General features: G+C 38.2%; 1 protein-coding gene across 2 annotated transcripts in view; it reads left to right on the top strand.

Annotated features, from left to right (window-relative positions):
- MTERF3 (mitochondrial transcription termination factor 3) overlaps positions 1–18,849 on the top strand; it is a 459,706-nt gene that overhangs the window by 138,304 nt on the left and 302,553 nt on the right. For both annotated transcript variants that reach the window (XM_044065624.1, XM_044065623.1), the window contains one exon: positions 13,077–13,411. In XM_044065624.1, the coding sequence (XP_043921559.1) occupies positions 13,093–13,411 (319 nt within the window). In that variant the 5' untranslated portion in view covers positions 13,077–13,092. The remainder of the gene's footprint in view (positions 1–13,076; positions 13,412–18,849) is intronic.

The following is an 18,849-nucleotide window of genomic DNA, read 5'->3' as shown; positions in this document are numbered from 1 at the left end:
CATAAATACCATTATAATACTTATTTTCTCCCATGTTAAATTACTATATTTTTTATACTGTCCTGGAATCTGTTGAGTCCCTCTTCCTGAGGTATACTTGAAAACAAATCAACAACATCCACTGTCACCAATATACAATCTTCAGAAATGAAGTCATTTTTAAGTCTTGCCAAGAAATCCCAAGAGTCTTTCACTATATGTGAAATATTTTTATATGCACTTTTTAACCAACCATCTATGACTTTCCCTAATTCAAAAGTTTTTGAGTTGCTCCCTGATATTATGGGCCTAAATGGAGGTTCATTCATATCTTTGTGCACTTTGGGTATCCCCACTATGTTACTAATAATCGGATATTTCACATAATTATATAAATCAATAGTGATTCTGTTCTCTACTAATAGGTCTTCCAATATCAAATCTATCTTATGATTGGCTATATTAACTTCGTTAATAGATGTTGATATATAATTCCCAGAATTAAATAATATATTACTTATTTTATTATTGTAGTCTTCCATATTATATATGACTATACCCCCTCCCTTATCCGGCTTCATTAATCTAATTTTATCATTATTTTGCAACTCCTTCATAACTTTGTATTCCTTCTCAGTTAAATTAGTGACATAATTCTTACTTTTGTCCATGATGGCATACAATTCCTTGAGTACCATCCTCTCCTAAGTGGCTAGGGTATTATTCAATGGTGGAGTAAAATAACTGGGCTGCCTGAAGGTTTCCACTTTCAGTGTTTCCTTCCCTTTGAAGTATATAGCCAAATTTAACTTCCTGAGGTATTTTTTAAAATCCACTATATAATCTAATATTGCCGGAATTATTAGGAATGAACTTCATACCTTTAGATAATAAAGAGAACATATCAGTGGTAACTTCTACATTGGTATAGTTGTATATACTAAAGTCCTTCCATCTATAATGTATATCATTATGTTTAAGTATTCCTTTCTCTCCATTTCCTGGTGTACCTAATCCCATTTTCTTGGTGGATTGTTCTCTTGATATTGCCTGCTTCTGTATCTTTCTTCCTGCTTGCCCCCATTTTCTCTCATTTGCTTCCCCTCTAAAAAATGGTTGGACCTATTTCCACTAAAATAACCCCTATTGTTATTAAACTTGAACTGATTGTGATTTGTATTATTTCTATTATTATATCTTACTTTCCTCTCAGAACTGACTGTCTTTACTTCAAATACATATGCTTCTCCTTTCTCATACTGTAATAAATCCCGCTTTAATTTTTTACACTTCCTTTCATATTGATTATTAACCTGATTGCCTACCCATGAAAATTGGGCATCGAAATTCATCACATATTCATCAAACAATAAATCAGTAGTTATAACATGATCCATTTGTTCAATTTCTGTTAATAACTTACATATTCTTTTGTCATTGCATGAGATAAGGTATCTCATAAGGTATCTCATGAAAGTAAAACCGAAGTTATCAAACATTTTACTGCATTCCACATATTGTTCTTGGTCAATTTCTACCCCCATAGGTCGTTTTAAAAACGTTACAACTTGATAATGCTTATCTTAAAAAATGTATAGATGTTAATGTGGTACCTATGGGGTTGAGATTTTTCAAAGTCTTTAATTTTTTACCAAACTGAAAAATTAAATCCTTCAGTATCATGTCCTCATTGGCGTTACCTTCCGTGGTTCTATCCAGTCCACCACGTTTATTACTATTATTAAAGTCAAACTTGTTGTCCAAAAAATTAGCAGTAGTATAATGTTTATCTTTATTCAGCCCTGCATTAGGCTGAATTGATTTAAAAGTACCTGTAGTTCCTTTCCCATGCGCTGTCATTGCATATGTTTTTTTCGGAACTGTTTTTTTAGTCTGGCACCCGAAATATTGAAATGTTCATCCTCCGATCTCTCCCTTACTGTCGGTAGGAATTCTCCTTCACCGATACTTCCCTTAGATCCATAAGAGGCCCGTCCATTACTATGTACTTGAAATCTCTGCCCGTCTGGTAGAGAAAAGGAATTGTTGCACGCTTCCTGTTCGCGTGCTGATAACTTCCGCTTTTCAGTATCGCCAATAGCGGGTCTACTACTCATTTGAGTGACTAGCTCGATGAGTCTAGTCAACTCCCCCTTCATTATAGCCATTTCCGACTGCATACGCTGAATATCATCTCTCCTAGGAGAGAAGATAGAAGGAAGCTCATCTAGGGAATCCATGAGCTGACAACAGTTAACTGAATCAAATTCACTGGCCTGTCCAACAATATAAAACAAATGCAGCCCCTCACGAGCTGTAACAGTCCCAGTAAAATAAAGATGCACTGGCACACTTTAGCGTTGAATAATAAAATTCCTTCTTTATCTGAACTGTTAAAACAAAATAGCTTCACAAACTGGTTGAGCGCTTTCATCTACTCCTGTAGATTTCCTCAGAACCATTTGAAAGTGCTTAATTACATATTACATAGTCTCCTTTCTCCAATAGCATCATCACATTAATTAGTTGAAAACAATTAATGACTAACCATGTAAAGCTGTTAAGTGCACAGTGCTAGATTCCCTCAGAACTGTTCCTTCCCTCTAGTAACTTATTTTTTAAAATCCTTGTGTATGTATTGTTTTGAACATACATTCATATTCACAACATACATTCATATTCACATGTCATATGTACATTACATTATAAAATTATTGACTATTAAAACCTCATAAAGCTAAAAACTGTAAAAAAATATATAAAAAAAGCTTCAGAGTGAATAGCTGCTTTAACATCACATTTTTGTGTTTTTATGTTGTCATAAACACCTTAAGAGAAATATCCTAGATAACACTTAAAAAGTAAAGTGTTCTCTAGGATATTTCTCTTATTAAGGTGTTTGACAACATAAAAACACAAAAATGTGATGTTAAAGCAGCTATTCACTCTGAAGCTTTTTTTATATATTTTTTTACAGTTTTTAGCTTTATGAGGTTTTAATAGTCAATAATTTTGTAATGTAATGTACATGTGACATGTGAATATGAATGTATGTTCAAAACAATAGACATACACAAGGATTTTAAAAAATAAGTTACTAGAGGGAAGGAACAGTTCTGAGGGAATCTAGCACTGTGCACTTAACAGCTTTACATGGTTAGTCATTAATTGTTTTCAATTAATTAATGTGATGATGCTATTGGAGAAAGGAGACTATGTAATATGTAATTAAGCACTTTCAAATGGTTCTGCGGAAATCTACAGGAGTAGATGAAAGCGCTCAACCAGTTTGTGAAGCTATTTTGTTTTAACAGTTCGTATTAAAGAAGGAATTTTATTCAACGCTAAAGTGTGCCAGTGCATCTTTATTTTACTGGGACTGTTACAGCTCGTGAGGGGCTGCATTTGTTTTATATTGTTGGACAGGCCAGTGAATTTGATTCAGTTAACAACTATAATAGTACAAGGATACCCAGAAAACTTTTCTCCATTGCATGTTGAAAGACTTCACTTGCAGAATTTATCCCAAATGGCATTCTCAGAAATCTGTACCTTCCAGAGTACTGAAACTTGTGGGCAACGAGGATTTCTTGTCGAGCAAAATTTGCCAAAAGGAACTCTCTGCATCTAAGGCAGAAACAGTGGCATTAGGCATCAAGGTTGCAACTTCGACTGTGCGCATTGGATAATGAGGTATTTTTAGTGCCTTGCTCAAATCTCATGGATCATACATATTCTGATGTTATCTGAGCTTTTCTTATGAGCTACCACCATGGAAGAAACCCACTCATTTGAAGTTTCACCTGGACAAATCACACCTTGTTGCTCCATTTTATCTAGTTTGGCTTCAACTCTGGTCTGCATATCTATTGGAACTTTTCTGACTGGCTTGACAACTGGACTGACCTCTGGGTCTAACTTCATGGAGTACAAAACTGAAAGCTTGCCTAGTTTGTCTTCAAAAAGATCAGCATTGGTTGAAAAAAGACTGGGCAAAATTAGAGTAGTGGTCTTTTTAAGGTAACATGGTGAATTTGTTCATTAAGTGAAATCTGTACCATCCTCACTGTCTCAGAAGCCCACTAATGATTGGATGTGCCTTTTGACCACATAAGTTGTAGCTTTTACCCACAGAGTAACATGAGAACACTGCCCAGCCTTTGGTTTGAATTTCTATACCGCCTTCTGCAACAAGCTTCTCACACTGTCAATTCAAGCCTTTCACCCGCACTTACTCTAGCAAATGTTTCTGCAGACATAACATTTCACTTTGAGCCAGTATCAGCTTTGAGCCTGATGAGTTTGCCATTTATCCGAACAGTGCAGAATACTTCATTATTGGCCCATAAATCAACTGTTTCACTAAGCACTGACATACCATCAACATAAAAAGAATAAGACTCTGGGTCATGACTTTCTAATTCAACCCTTTTTTCCTTAAAATGTTCTGTTTTAGTAAAAGAGAACACATTCTTTTGATTTTACAAATCTTTTGTAAAGATTCCATTTATTACATTTGTGGCATTGTTGACTGAAAGCTAAGCACTTTTCTCTTCGATTCATGACTGTTACCACAGTTATGACAATTGGCAATGAAATTAGATTGGGGCCCATGCTTTGATTTTGCTGACACACTTTTATGCTTCACTGTGGTTGTACGAATTCTGGAACTTGCTAGATTTTAGGTTTGCCAGTGGGTGTGGCAGAGATTACAGTTGCTGACATGTACCTGGGCCTGTTTCTTTACTGAATGCTGTGTGAGCTTTGCTGCAGTAATTTCTAATGCTATTCTCATTTATAAACATAGTTGTGTGCTTTTCTGTGAGCTCATATCTGACAAATCTCAATGGCCTTATTCAAAGTTAAATCACTGTCATTAACCAAAATCTTTCTCACAGCATCATCTTTAATACCACAGACAAGTCTGCCCTTTATTAAGTCATCCGTTAAAGTCACCAAGTCTGCATGTTTAACTTTATTTCTAAGGTCAGTTATATATGCTGCAAAAGATTCAACAGGTTTTAAAATAAGTGCCTTTCCATTGTAATACTGGTCTGGGGGTTACACATTTCTCTAAATTTATGTTTTAAGCACTCTGTGTCCTCCCATGACTCCACCTCTGCAACAGTATGATGGTTTTCCCCCTCTCCAGCATAAATAGCAGGTGCATACACAAATGAATTTTCTCTTTCTGTGGCTTCTGACCCAGCTAAATTATGCAGAATAAATGCCTTTTGTATGGTCATCTTTATCAGAAAATGCAGCCTGTATGAAAATGTTGTACTCTTGCTCAAACACTCTTTAGTTTTCACCACTATTACTGTCAAACACTAGCAGACCTGGTTTTCAAAATCGTGCAGCCATGCCAATAAAATGTGCATTTTATGCATACACTGAAAATATGGCCTTTGTAATCGTATACGAATAAGTCGTGCCTCTGCAGCTTGCAGTAACACACAATGCACAGTAAACTCTTCATAATATTTCACTTTGCGAAATATGCTCTGAAATGGCTTTATTTGCTAAATAACTTTACTGTAACACTGCACAAACATGCATGCGAACACTTCATACACCTCTAACTCGGATAGCCTCAGTTAATATGCAAATATATGAAATTTCATGCAATTCGCACTTTATTTCAAACATTTTCTGTAGTAATTCAAATAATTCTAGCAATATCAGACATTTTGACTTATTTTTATATCATTTAGAGCTGTCAGTTTCATTTCATATTTTGCAAATAAGTAGTAGTTTGTGCAAGTTTTAACATTAGAAAGTCATTTCTGACCTGTTTTTTTTTGCGAATTGTACATGTAGTAAGGAAGGTCCACTTCTGTATATACCTCTCGAAGTCAAAGTAGAGAAACTGGAGTTCTTTCTGGCTGTTAGATATGCCGATTGTGACACCATGTCGCTTGTCCCCTAATCCAAGGATGACAACCAGTTCAAGAAGCTTTATTGCACATCAGGATGGATCGCAGCTTCAGTAACTATAAACAAACTGATTAACAAATAGAGCTTACATACACCGACATGCTTGCATTGCATCTTAACACAAAATGGCACTCTGTCCCTGCACGTGCTCAGTAATCAGTGCGTTAGTACATGCCCACAGGAGGTCTTTAAAGAGATACGTACACTGATCTACAATCAACCTGAGGGAAAATTCAAGAAGTAGAGCTCCATCATCCATTGTACTCGGACCAAATTATGTGGCTGATTCCATTAGGGTCTTGCATGTGAATGGCTGTATAGGGGCTGCTGTACCTAATTAAAGTAAGCCCAATCAAACCACAATGGTAGAATCCTAACTTTAATAGCGTACATAACAAAATGAAAAAGACATGACTAAAATCAGGAAGAGCAACTCCCATAATGATAGGAGCTCTCAAACTTAAAAGGAAACCAAGAGGATTAATTAGTCCAACAAGGTCAATTTCAAGGTTAAGATAGTCTCACAGGCTAAAGACAACAACAAGGCCTTTTACAGCTATGTGTGAAACTTCGCCAGCACAAATCAGTGTGCCAGACTGGTAGTCAATGATGAATTTGCTGGCTGACTAATTCAGCTCAGACTTCACCCCCCCCCCCCAACTCCCTCCCCTGCCTCCACCCCATGATGTACCTCATAACCCACCCCCCCAACTATTAACAAATAGCAAATGCTGGTGATGCTTGCTAAGGCCAAGCACACAGTGTCAGTAGACTTTGCAGTAGCCTAGGATGCCTTCTAAATACATTGAAACATGATCTGTCAGTCAGGACCATGAGTCCCTTTTCAACTATAGCCAAAGTACAGTGTGTAACACTTAAATGGAGGACTCCAACTGTTATCCCACCTCACATGGAGGACTGCAACTGTTATCCCACCTCACAAGGGTGGACCATCAACTGACCCCACAAAACTACAGACCTATTAGTTTGACTAGTCTAATAAGCAAAGCTATGGAGGACTGCAACTGTTATCCCACCTCACAAGGGTGGACCATCAACTGACCCCACAAAACTACAGACCTATTAGTTTGACTAGTCTAATAAGCAAAGCTATGGAGGACTGCAACTGTTATCCCACCTCACAAGGGTGGACCATCAACTGACCCCACAAAACTACAGACCTATTAGTTTGACTAGTCTAATAAGCAAAGCTATGGAGTGAATTATGGAATTTATCAACAAAGACAATAGCACCGTTTAGACACTGAACCCAACCCAGTTTGGCTTTGTCAGGGGAAAGTTATGCCAACTAAACCTGGTGAACTTCTTTGAGAATGGTCACCAAGGTAATGGATGAGGGGAAGAACCATGCATACCACCTATCCTGACATGCATACCACCTATCCTGACATGCATACCACCTATCCTGACATGCATACCACCTATCCTGACATGCATACCACCTATCCTGACCTGACTAAGGCATTCAGTACAATACCCCACCCTGGTATAGTTGACAAACTCTCCAAACTGGGCATAAACCCCTGTATAACTCACTGGATTGACAGCTGGCGTACAGAGAGGCTCCAGGAAGTCAACTCCACTAAAACTGGTCACCAGTGAATTACCTCAGAGCTCTGTACAGGAACTGCTGCTATTAGACTTTTACTTCCCAGAGGTAAAGGTTAATGTCAATGGCCTTTGACTAACCAGGTTCACAGATGACTGCAAATTGGGAACGGTCACAGATTTCACACGCATCTTACAAGAGGGTCTAACATAGACAAATGACTGTTGCCAAAGGCCAAGAAAAGCATTGTGGTGTCTTTTGGGGAAAACTACCACTAGGCTAATTACTCCATCAATATGACACCCCTAAGAATTGACCCAGTAGTCCAGGATCTGGAAACCTATATAAAAAGTAATCTGGCCTTTGACCAGCATGTGGCCACAATAGTAAGAAAATCATTCTGTCGCCCAGTTTATAATAATGGGCATGTCATCCAAGTCTAAGGAAGTCATAGTGCCACTAAGTCTTTGAAACCCATCTTTGAGTACAGTGCCCCTTCGGCATGTACCTGAGCAGAAATATGCAACAGCTGTAATGTCCACAAAGGTTCCTTACCAGGAAAATCCAGGTTAGAAATGCCTACAGATCACCTTAAAGCACTATCTCTGTACTGTCTCTTCCAGGTTACTGAGAGGTGATCTATGTCTGGCAAACAAGGCATCCTTGGATCCAGCTCTGAATGACCTTTTGCACATCCACAAAATGGCATTAGAACCACTAGATACAGGGATTTAAATTTTGCTTGTGACATGGATAAGACCAGTCTGTGAGACTGGTATGTCTCAGAGGATCCCCATGCTCTGGAACAGGCCGCCCAACCATCTGAAGCAGAGTCCATCCCTAACACTATTTAAATGTAACTTTGACTAGTGGACGGGAAATTGGAAATTCACTCTGGATTTGGCCCCCATGTCTCTGACAGAGGCAGACCAGTAATGCCCAATCTAACATACCCCCCCCTCCAATAACCTCTAGAAACTTCCTAACTAGCCTGTCTCTTCATAATGTATGCCCATAATACATAGGAACACAATTGGAATGGATTGCACAGCTAGGCTTATAAAGGCCCTGGTGATTATTAGCCTAGTATAAACCTGTGAACCTATGTGAAGAGGCAGTTATTTGTGTAAATAAATGTTTTCTGAGTGCTGGAAGCTTGGTCATGTATTGAAGTGGCTCTCTTCTTTTGAATCGTTCCTGGCATCTCACCTTTATTTCGCTATACTTTCTGGCCACGTATTCTCCAGGAGGCTAGACAGGATTATGATCTGTCACCCGATCATAACCATTTTGTTAATGTGTTGAAGACATGGATTCAGGAAGTTCCATTTCAAAAGTAGATTAGTGTTTGGTTATGATTCAGAGATTTGATAACTTGTAGTACATAGAGCTTTTAGCTTCTTGTGTGCTGCAAATCAGAGAAAAAAAAAAGGTATAGGAAAGCTACAACACTGCCACTAAGACAGCAGCCAGCAGTTAACATTACCTTTTCTCAATAACCAGCTTTAAATGCTTTGAGGCATTTTTTCACACATTCAGATGCCATGGGTCTCTGAAAATAGTAGTTGCCTCACTGGTTAGCTTGGTTTTGAGCATACTTCTGACTTATTGAATGCAAGCCATTTATTACTTTAGTGTGTAATAGAATTCTGCCCTGAGTTTGTTGTAAAATGAAAATTGAGTAAAGTGTATATTACGCTTTTTGGTGACACTTGTGTTAAAATAGTTCGAGTTCATAGGTTATTTGGGGCGGACTTTCTGAGGGGAAAGTTTGCTGTACATTGCAGTCGATGTTTCACAGAGTTGCACATGCTCCTTTAAAATGAGTTTGTGAGTGTTAGGTAATGGAATTTTTCCCGATAAGCAGTTGTCAAGGTCATATATGACATTGCACACAATTTGTAATCTATTTTAACTGTCACTCTCTCTATTGTTAGCTTATAGACCAAACAAACTTGACAGCCCAGTAAGTTTCACAGGGATTTCTGACACATGCTTATGTATGAAAACTGTGTATAATTGCACAGGACAAAGCTGGAAGTTACTGCATACCAGTTAGTGAAGTTTCTTATTTTTCTTTATGAACGTATTGGTTTAATTATTTTTTCTTAAGAAAAGGGTACTGTGGTGTACTTCAAGGCTTTAATGATCCACATTAACTAAAGAGCACCGACATGAGACTGTCACAATCATTTACTCCATTCCCTTTTTACAGGAAAGCAGTATTTTAGTCTTGTGTTAAACTGGGGCACTGTTGGCACAGTGAAATTGATAAAAGTTTTGCTATCACATGTGAAATATGTCAACACTATTTATGAAAGTAATATATTTTGAGTTTTAAATTTTGCACAAGTTTAAAAGAGCTCACCTGTATGCAAATGCTTTTGTGATTCTTATTCTAGTTGGAATCTCCAGTGTATCACAAATCCTGAAACACCTCATCTAAATCTATTTGCAGATGTATTTTAGTTTGTGAATTGGTGCTTTCTGCAAGACCATTTTTCAAGGCAGTAGATGAAAGGCTTGATAAATAGCTGTACCTTGTCAATATCTGTCTGCCACCTCAGCTTTCTGTTTGTAGGATGTTCTAAATCTTTTCTATACTGATTGCAAACTACTTCTTAGTTGAATTGTATTCACATGGAGAAAGCTGAAGACGTAATAACTGGAAGTATGGGAACACAAAAAATGTACTTGGTTTTATCATGTGTTGTATCTTCCTCTGTTGTATATTTCACAAGAATTCCTCTCTACTTCAGAATTTATGTCCATGAACTCAAAAGAAAGTTAGATAGTTGTATACTGAAGAAAGGCTAAGGTCACATAGAATCATTTGGAGAAGGTTTCCCTGACTGATAGCTAATGTAATGATTCTCTAGTTGAGTGAAGTCATGGTGATGGCTGAGATGCAGAAAATTCTGATCATTAACACTCTTAGGTGAGAGGTTTAAGTCATTTATAGGAGGCGCTGATGGTTTAGTTACTACCATCTGTGAACCCAAAAAAATATCAGGCTTGTGATCTAGCCTACAAAAAGCTTGATCGCCATTAACTTGTCATGGTTGTTTATTTTGGAATGCAGTTATTGAAGTACTCTGTTCTGTAGAAGGTTATCCGAAAGGTGCGATTTCCCTTTTATCGGTACTTATCTTCATCAGAAGGTTACCATTCATTAATTTGCTTCCTGATCTGTGTGCTATAGGCACAGATTTTCAAATAGTCAATGACTAGCATTGATGTAAAAACAAAGTTGGTTACCCCTTAGTAGTCCAATATGTTGAATAGTTAATTTTTTCTAACTCTTGGGTCTTCATTTGGCAGGAATGTTTGTACCTTCTTGAACTGTACAAGATATGGGGTGTGAAAACTGCAGAGTATTGTAAGTGGGTACAGAGGAAGAAGTTGATTCCCTGAAGTGTCGTGTACATTTTTGTATCGTGGACAATCCTGTAAGCTTTTTTTAACTATAATGGCAAGCCAGTGTTCATAATCTTGGTTGTTTTTCGCCATTGTCTCTAGATCTTTTATTATGCTGTCAGTTTTCATTATTTGCCTTTGATTTTTAATGAAATATTATTCCACCCACGCAAGCAAAGGATGCTACATTTCCTACATTTTTGATGTGGAAAGTGTGGTGGTTTTTATTACAACAGGTGTGACTGTTGTACAGGTTCACTAGTAGTACAATAACAATCTTGTGAACGCCTTTTTGTTTGAGGTTAACATGGCTGTCCTTGCATCAGAGTAAGAAACTTGCTAGGATTTCAGGAAGCATGGAAGTTGAGTTTTAATTTTAATTACTGTTTTGGCCAAGTCTTCTGTGATGTGAGGTGTTTCATTCCTATTTGGATACAAGAGTCCTTCCATCCCCAGGAATTGAAAAAGTTAGTGTAAACTTTGTCTGACATACTTACTAATTTCCAGTGGTTTGGAGGGCACTGTGTTGGTAGCTAGAATGATGTATTACTAAGCCTTCCCTTGATGTAGTTAAAGATTACCCCCCCCCCCCCCACAAGATGATTTGATGATTCTTATTAGCATCTTTAGAATTTTGTTTAACAAGGAGTTGTTCTATGAGACGGTTACTTTTTTGAAGGCCAGATATACTTGAATTAAATTCACTGGTTTTATGGATATGATGCCCCCCCCCCCCCATATAGTTAAACCAGTTAAATATTTACATTTGACTGTAGTAGTCCATTACCTTTATTGAGGTTTTGTAGCAAGTTGTCGCATATGATTATAGCTATGAACGGTTAACGAGCTACTTCCTGTGGTACAGGGTTTGATTCTCTCAGCCTTCATTTGCCTCCTTTGTGGCCTTGTGCAAGTTTCTTAATCAGGCAATACTTGACCTTGAACAAGTCACTTCAAGTCAGTGCTTTGTGGAAATTAGGAATTTGGGCCAGGATCCTTAAGTCTCCTGGACTCCAAGCGTAGTAACTATCTGTAAAACCTGTGTGCTTTTTCTTTTGTTTTTTTTTTGTTAGGAGTACATTTCGGTGTTATAGCAGTGTAATTTTTTCTGTTTGTGAAGTCTAAGGTGGTGTATTTTTTTTTGTTCTAACGTTTGTTCTTAATTACCAGTAAAGTACCATAGTCACAGTTTGCTAAAAATGGGTCAACTTTAGGAGGGGAGTGCGAAGACCCACAATTTGTCAGCACTTTGCAAAGGTTGCCATTACTGCTAGACTGGTGCAGAAGTACCTGCTGTAGCTGGTTCTTTCAAGACTTTTCAGTACTTACTGCTTAGAGTAGTAATTTGTCTAATCAGTTTTAGAGTAGATGAAGTTTCACAGGTTTTTTAGTTATTAATACCGACCGGACTTGTATTCAGAAATTCATTCCATCTCTGTACAGAATCCCATGATTGTCATGTGTTTCTTAATGTCTAGATGAAAAGCCATTACTTTGTCTTTTGTGTTGTGATATCAGAAATGGTGAAGGATAATCTTGCTTAAGTTGTTATTCCTGTACCTGAGTAAATGTTAGGAAGTCCTGTCATGTTGTATATCTTGAGTTTTACCACTCAGCTGTCCAGATTTTTGCCTCGTATATTGTCGGTTTCTCATAAAATTGTGTTTTTTTCTGGCAAATCATTGAGGATTGAAATCAGAAAATGACAAACATTTGACTTCATGCCAATGCAAAACCTGTTCCATCAACTTTCTAAGTTTTTAAGAGAAATATTTAAAAATTGCCCCTTTTTGACCTGTGCCCTCCGTTATTTATGGCTTTGTCGTGATTTCTTGCTCTAAGAGGTTGAGAGGTTTGATTAGTGTAGAACATGACCGATCAGCCCAATTTATGCAGCCTAGCTTGCACAAATTACAAAATTAAGTACAAAATTAGTATTTTGACATTTGCCTAATTTACTTTTCTTTACAGGCTACAATTACTGTGTTGCAATCCGTGTTGTATCACTGTCTTAAGACCAAGACTTAAATTGGTGCATTGATTATTAATATACTGTCTACTTATACCCTTGAAGTCCTTTTTGTGATTCTTTAAGAACTCTGTAGTAGAAATGAATATGAACTGTGTACTGATTTGTATTCTAATACCATAATGTTTTTTTTTTTCCCGCTAGTTTTGCAGAAACTAAGATGACCTCGGCAAGTTATTGTATGTGCAAGAGAAGTTTTTTGAGAATATGGAATTCTGCTTTCCATCTACATTTTGATGGGCATCATCAGATAAAAAGGTACTTCTTTGTACATCATCTTTTGACTCGGGCTTCAACACCTCTCTGCAAAAAAATTCTGCCATTAAAGCCTGGGCTAAACACCTATGTATTTAGTTCTATGAGACGGACTTCAGAACCCGATGGGACAAGTGATGCCGGAGCCAACTCAGAAGAAAGCAGTTTTGTACAAGCTGTTCCTCACATCCAGCCTGACTCATTCAACAGGGACCCTCTTACAGGTAAGAGTACGTCAGAGATGCATCTTTAAAGAAGAATTTCATTTGCCAGCAAAACAGTGTTTTTTTGACCATGGATACCAATTAAGTGTATGATTAGTGAGGATTAAATTCATTAAGCCTTTCTTATAGCATACTAGGTTCGTTAGTGATTGTTGGGTCTCTCAGCCCTGGTGATCTAAGAATGCATAGATTATGTCTAACATATGCTTTAGACAATTAAGCTGTCAAGCTCTCTGTGTGAACTCTGAACTAGTATATTGTTTCACAAACATGATGCATTGTGAAATGAAGTTTATAGTTTGCTGTAAAATTAAGGTATTTAATTGAAATCTAGAGATCTGACTGGATAGAAGGCGCTTCTCTCTGATGCAAGAGACTGGATAGAAGGCACTTCTCTCTGATGCAAGAGACAGCAGTACTTGAAGTTTTAGACAATGAAAGAAACTGCAGTCTCATAGAATCATTGCTTATCACAAACCAAGTGAAATAATTGATGTTACATTGGCAAGTTTGTAAACAAATAACTGCATCTTCATGGACTGATGGTAGCTGTGCCAAACAAAATGCAAGAAGTTTTGCAAAAATGTTCCAGCATCCTTCATTGATATTGTTTCTCTGTTGTCTCTCCAGCTGAATACAAATTGAAAACACATGTCATAGTGCCTGTGATGTGCAGATGCTTAGGACAGCATGTCACTGAACTTTTGTCCATACATTTGTAGTGAGAAAAGTATTTCAATTTGAAACACTTGTTTAAAAACAACCAAATGCGTTTTTAGGTAAGTGAAATGGCGATCCAGAACATTTGGTATGACTTGCTTCACTCCTCCTGCTTCCATTGTTTATGCCTTTTGGCCTCCTTATGCTTACATGAGCAAAATCCATCATAACATACTCTCCACTGGGTTGTACTGCTTAACTACATGTGGACGGTAATTAAAACATTTGATGAACATCTGTCTGATCTTTCTTGCTTTGTGGACCTGAATTCCTCAAGTCTTTTTGTGGGTTGCACCCTCGTCCAGCACAAACATCTAAATAGGTTGACTTAGTTTGGAAATGTTTTCCTTACTACCTCCTTAATGGGGCAGTGCCTGTGTCCTTTAGTGTTCTATGAGTGGGACGATAATTGTAAATGCAGATGTCCATATGCACAAGCCATGTGGTTTGTTGAACACATTGTTACTCTTAGCAATATTACTGCCATTTTCCCAACATGTCCTCCACATTTTCTGTTTTTTTGCAAAACTCAAGGCTCACTCATCATGCAGACTATATAAATGCTGTAAATTTATGGCAAATACCCAAAATGCAAGTGTTCTGAAACTGTAACATTGCCATGGGTGGTATTGTCAGTTTAACTGTTTGTCCTGTTATAGTTAGCACAGAGTGAATCTTGTCCAGCTTTTTATGTGAGCAAAACAACTGGAATGTTACGAAGAGTATACATAACACTTGTAGGCTATCAGAACCAAAAGCTCTGTATTGTCAAGACTTCTTAGGGGAGGCTTTTATGCCTGGCTTACAGTGCAATCTTCAACCCAAACCTAATGAATTTGCTGTACATATGTAAATCACATGGGACTAGAGCTACGCATTCCAGGGGCCTAAATATGGCCTGCGACTTGAATAGGACATGCTGGAGGATTACATTTTTCTCCCAGCGACTGCCGCATCTTTGGGATAGGCTGCCAATTCATGCGAAGCAGAACACATCTATGACACTGTTCAAAAGGAACCTGGACAAGTGCCGTAAATTCATACTGGGGAAAGTGGCCACAACCCTCCTGGACATGGGAGGTCATTACTAAATACGATCCTGAGTGTTGACTAGAGTGTCTATGGTATTGGATTGGGGTGGAACAGGTAGGCTTGAAATGACCTTCATGTAACCTCTTATGATCCTTTGACACTTTAAGCATTCAACTGTTTGTCCATATTACAAGAAATTTTCTTTCTTTGCAATAGATTATGTTGATAGTGAAATGACATTTGGTAACTTTGACACTAAGTTAGGAATTATCAACTTTTGTCTTGAAGCAAATTCTTTTCCAGACTTAAATGATTGTGTAAACATTAAGTCTGTCTTTAAGCAGTGTGTGTCATCAGAATTGCAATTTTTATAATCTGTTGTTTGATTTGCATGTCATTCGTTGATCTCACTTTATTTAAAATTGAGTGTTCAGTTATATTATTTGATGAAGACTTTAAAAAAATGTAATCCTTTTGTCTTTGATTTTTGAAGTGCATTTGTGATTCCATTAGTGTGTGTGTCTGTAACAGAACTGAATCTTTGTCATAGACAGTTTGTAATGTAAATTGTAATGTTAAAACTGTAATTTTATACAAGAGCACGTAGGTTGAGCTATAGAGTCCCCCAACAGTATAGTTAGTTGTAAACCATGTAATGTTATCTCATAGATTTGCATGCGTTTTGGTAATAAAATATTTATGTATACATGACGTGTCTCTGCGTGTAATCTTGATAGTGTACTAGTGCTTAGTTTTTTTCTTTTGGACTACTTTCAGAAGAGAACCTCTGTAGTTAAATCGGTTCTTGAGACTGGGTACTGCTTGATATGTGGATTCTGCATCTGTTAAAAATTTGTTTGCACTGCATCCTTGGAGAAAATGTATTTCGTTTAGTGAACGCAACCTTCACTGCTGACCTCTTAGTTCCTCATCCCTGGATATCCGCCTTTGATCCTTGGTGGACAATGAGCGGTGAGGAGAAGATGTCATACTGCAGGCAGGGAAGGAATTTTTTTTCAACTGTAGCTGAGCCAGAATGTGGAAGGGAGAGGACAAATTTAACCAAGTGGCTCATCTGTTGTGATACGCGTGTCACACCATCACCCCACACATGCTTGTAACCTCCATATCTCCTTCACCTCTCTGGTAAATACTGAGAACTGAAGCAGCATGTACAGTCAGCCTCCAGTTCCCACTTAAGGGTTCCCAAGTTACTGCTAAAACTCACTCCCAGCCCCCTGACTAAAGAAATGTCATGTATGGGAAGATTCTTTTCATACTCAGGCGAATGTTGACTGAGACACACGCAGCTATTTTCAGCTTCTGTGATCTACTAGGCAGGTTGATCATACCTACTGAAGCTTTACTGTCTGCATTTGTCTGCATGGAGTTCTGGAATAACCAAGTAAAGTTTATTTAGCTGGCAGGTTTTTCCACACCAGATACCACTTAATTGTGGTAAAGCTGCTTTCTCATTTAAATGTACTATCCAGATAAATAAAATTCAGTGCCTGAGACAAGTGTCATACAGGAGTCTTTCCAGGGGAAAATGGACTTGTTTTGTTTAGTTCAACTCTGTCATTGATCGTCATCTCACCTTTTCTTTGCAGCATGTCTGCTGTTAATGATTGGATTGAGCTCACTTTGGATGTGCATGATAGCTAGATGAATCTTGGATCTCTTGAGTTGCCACCTTTGGACCTGTTGATTGTTGTGGTTCCCTTCACGAATAAAGTTTGAAGATGTTTGCAGTATAAAGAGAGCTTCATAGAACTATGTTATTGTGACTGGATAGGCTGTGTTGTCTTTACTACTGTGGGCAGATTGTCATGGGACATCTTTCTTCCCCTGACTTTGCCTGTTGTGACAAGGCAGTGTTCAGCTTTACTCATGATAGAAAAGTAATGCAGCTGTGGAAGGATTTCTTAAGTTATGTACCATCTTTCTCTAAATCGCATATCATTCTGCTAGTCTGTTTCTCCTTGATCTACTCCAGCCCATGAGTGACTCTTGGACCATGATGCTTCTAAAGAATAACCACTTTTCTGTTCTTAATCCTCTAGCAGATTGGCTGGTTTATGCCGTTTAGGCACAAAAACCCAGGTATTACATCCTGCCCCTCAAACACTGCAGAGCAGGACTGATTTGGGAATGGTAGCGCTTTCCTGCCCCTCACACCTTGCAGAGCAAGACTGAGATGGGGATGCCAGCACTTCCCTACCCTTCAAACAATACAGAGCAGGATTGAAGTGGGGATGGCAGAACTTCCCTACCCACTGATAGTAGTTTTCAAGGCTTAACAAGAGTCAAGGAAGTCTTACTTTTGCTGTATGTTCTTGCCAGATGTGATGATGTTTTGTGTTGTGTTGCCGTTGCTCTGGTACTCTGGGTGCATTATTGCAGATTTGTGCTTTGGTTCCATAGGTCTGGTGTGCTGTCAGACACATTGCTACAGTTTCATGCTGTCGTGCCATATATCAGGTACCCTGTCTGAACTGCTGTACATATTGGCTCTGGTGCCATAGGTCAGGTTTGCTGTCAGGCACTTTGCTGCAATTTCATGCTGTGGTGCATTGTCAGGCTCACTACTGCAGTTTCATTCTATAGTGCCACACATTGGGTACACTGTCAGAATTGCTGCAGTTGTATGCTATGTGCAGTATGTGAGGTGCACCATCGGGCATGCTGGTGCAGTTTCATAATGTGGCTTTGCCCTAGGCCATATGTCTGGTCAGGCACTTTGCCACAGTATCATGATGTGCTGCCTTGCATCATTTGTCTTGTCAGGCACACTGGTGACATTTTATGTTTTGGTGGCTTTCAGCTTCATCTTAATGGGATATGTAGTGGTGCCTACAGACAACGATGCATGCTGTTAAGATGCCTGATAAAGCTCCTTATGACAAATGATACAGTATTATGTATTTTTGATTTTTTTCCTGGAGGCAATTCATATTCCTCCCTTTCTCATGGAAGGAAAGTCACCCTGCAGGTCCTTCATTCTTCCCTCACCTCCTCTCCTCAGTGACCAAGCCATAGATCAGTGGTGTCTGGAACTATTTCTCTGTTCCACTGGGGCCTCCCTCACAACTTTCCAAACTTTTGTTGTATCGCCATACAGAAAAGTAGGTGCTAACTGCTATCCGTTGTCAAAGTTTCTAACCCATGCATGACTGCTGTCACACGGAATGACATGGCATGTGTTTTTCTTTTTCATTTTCTTAATAGTATTTTAACTTTTTTTTTTTTTGTTTTTAACTTTTTTTTTTTTTTCCAAATTAAATGCCAGAATACTTTGTCCAAAGCATATGTACTTTTTCTGTTTGCATTTATTTCTTGACTGGCCTCTGTATGAAGTTTTGCTACCCACAGCTGTATTGACTCCCCAGCAGTCTGAGTCTATACGCCTTGTGCTCACTGAGAAGCTGCCAGTGAGTGTCCTGACTCTGTTAATGTCTTTTGGCCCAGAACTAGTAACCATCTGTAAGCCATATTTTTGTTAAGCTACATCTTTTTTGACTGTTGGAGAGTTGAGATGGTAGGTGACTAGGCCAGGTCATGCATTCTTTATTCAGTTTTATTTCACAGATGAGGGGGTATCTCCCATCTCTTATTCCAGCACCCATGCTGCACTTTATTTCCAGACTAATATCCCACCCTTTCTTCTTTTGTACAAACATGTGACA

Source organism: Protopterus annectens, chromosome 3.part0, assembly GCF_019279795.1.
Source record: "Protopterus annectens isolate FY-2018-M chromosome 3.part0, PAN1.0, whole genome shotgun sequence".
Classification (NCBI taxonomy): Eukaryota; Metazoa; Chordata; order Ceratodontiformes; family Protopteridae; genus Protopterus; species Protopterus annectens.
The sequence above is the reverse complement of the archived record's forward strand: the minus strand, read 5'-3'. Positions and strand labels throughout refer to the sequence as shown.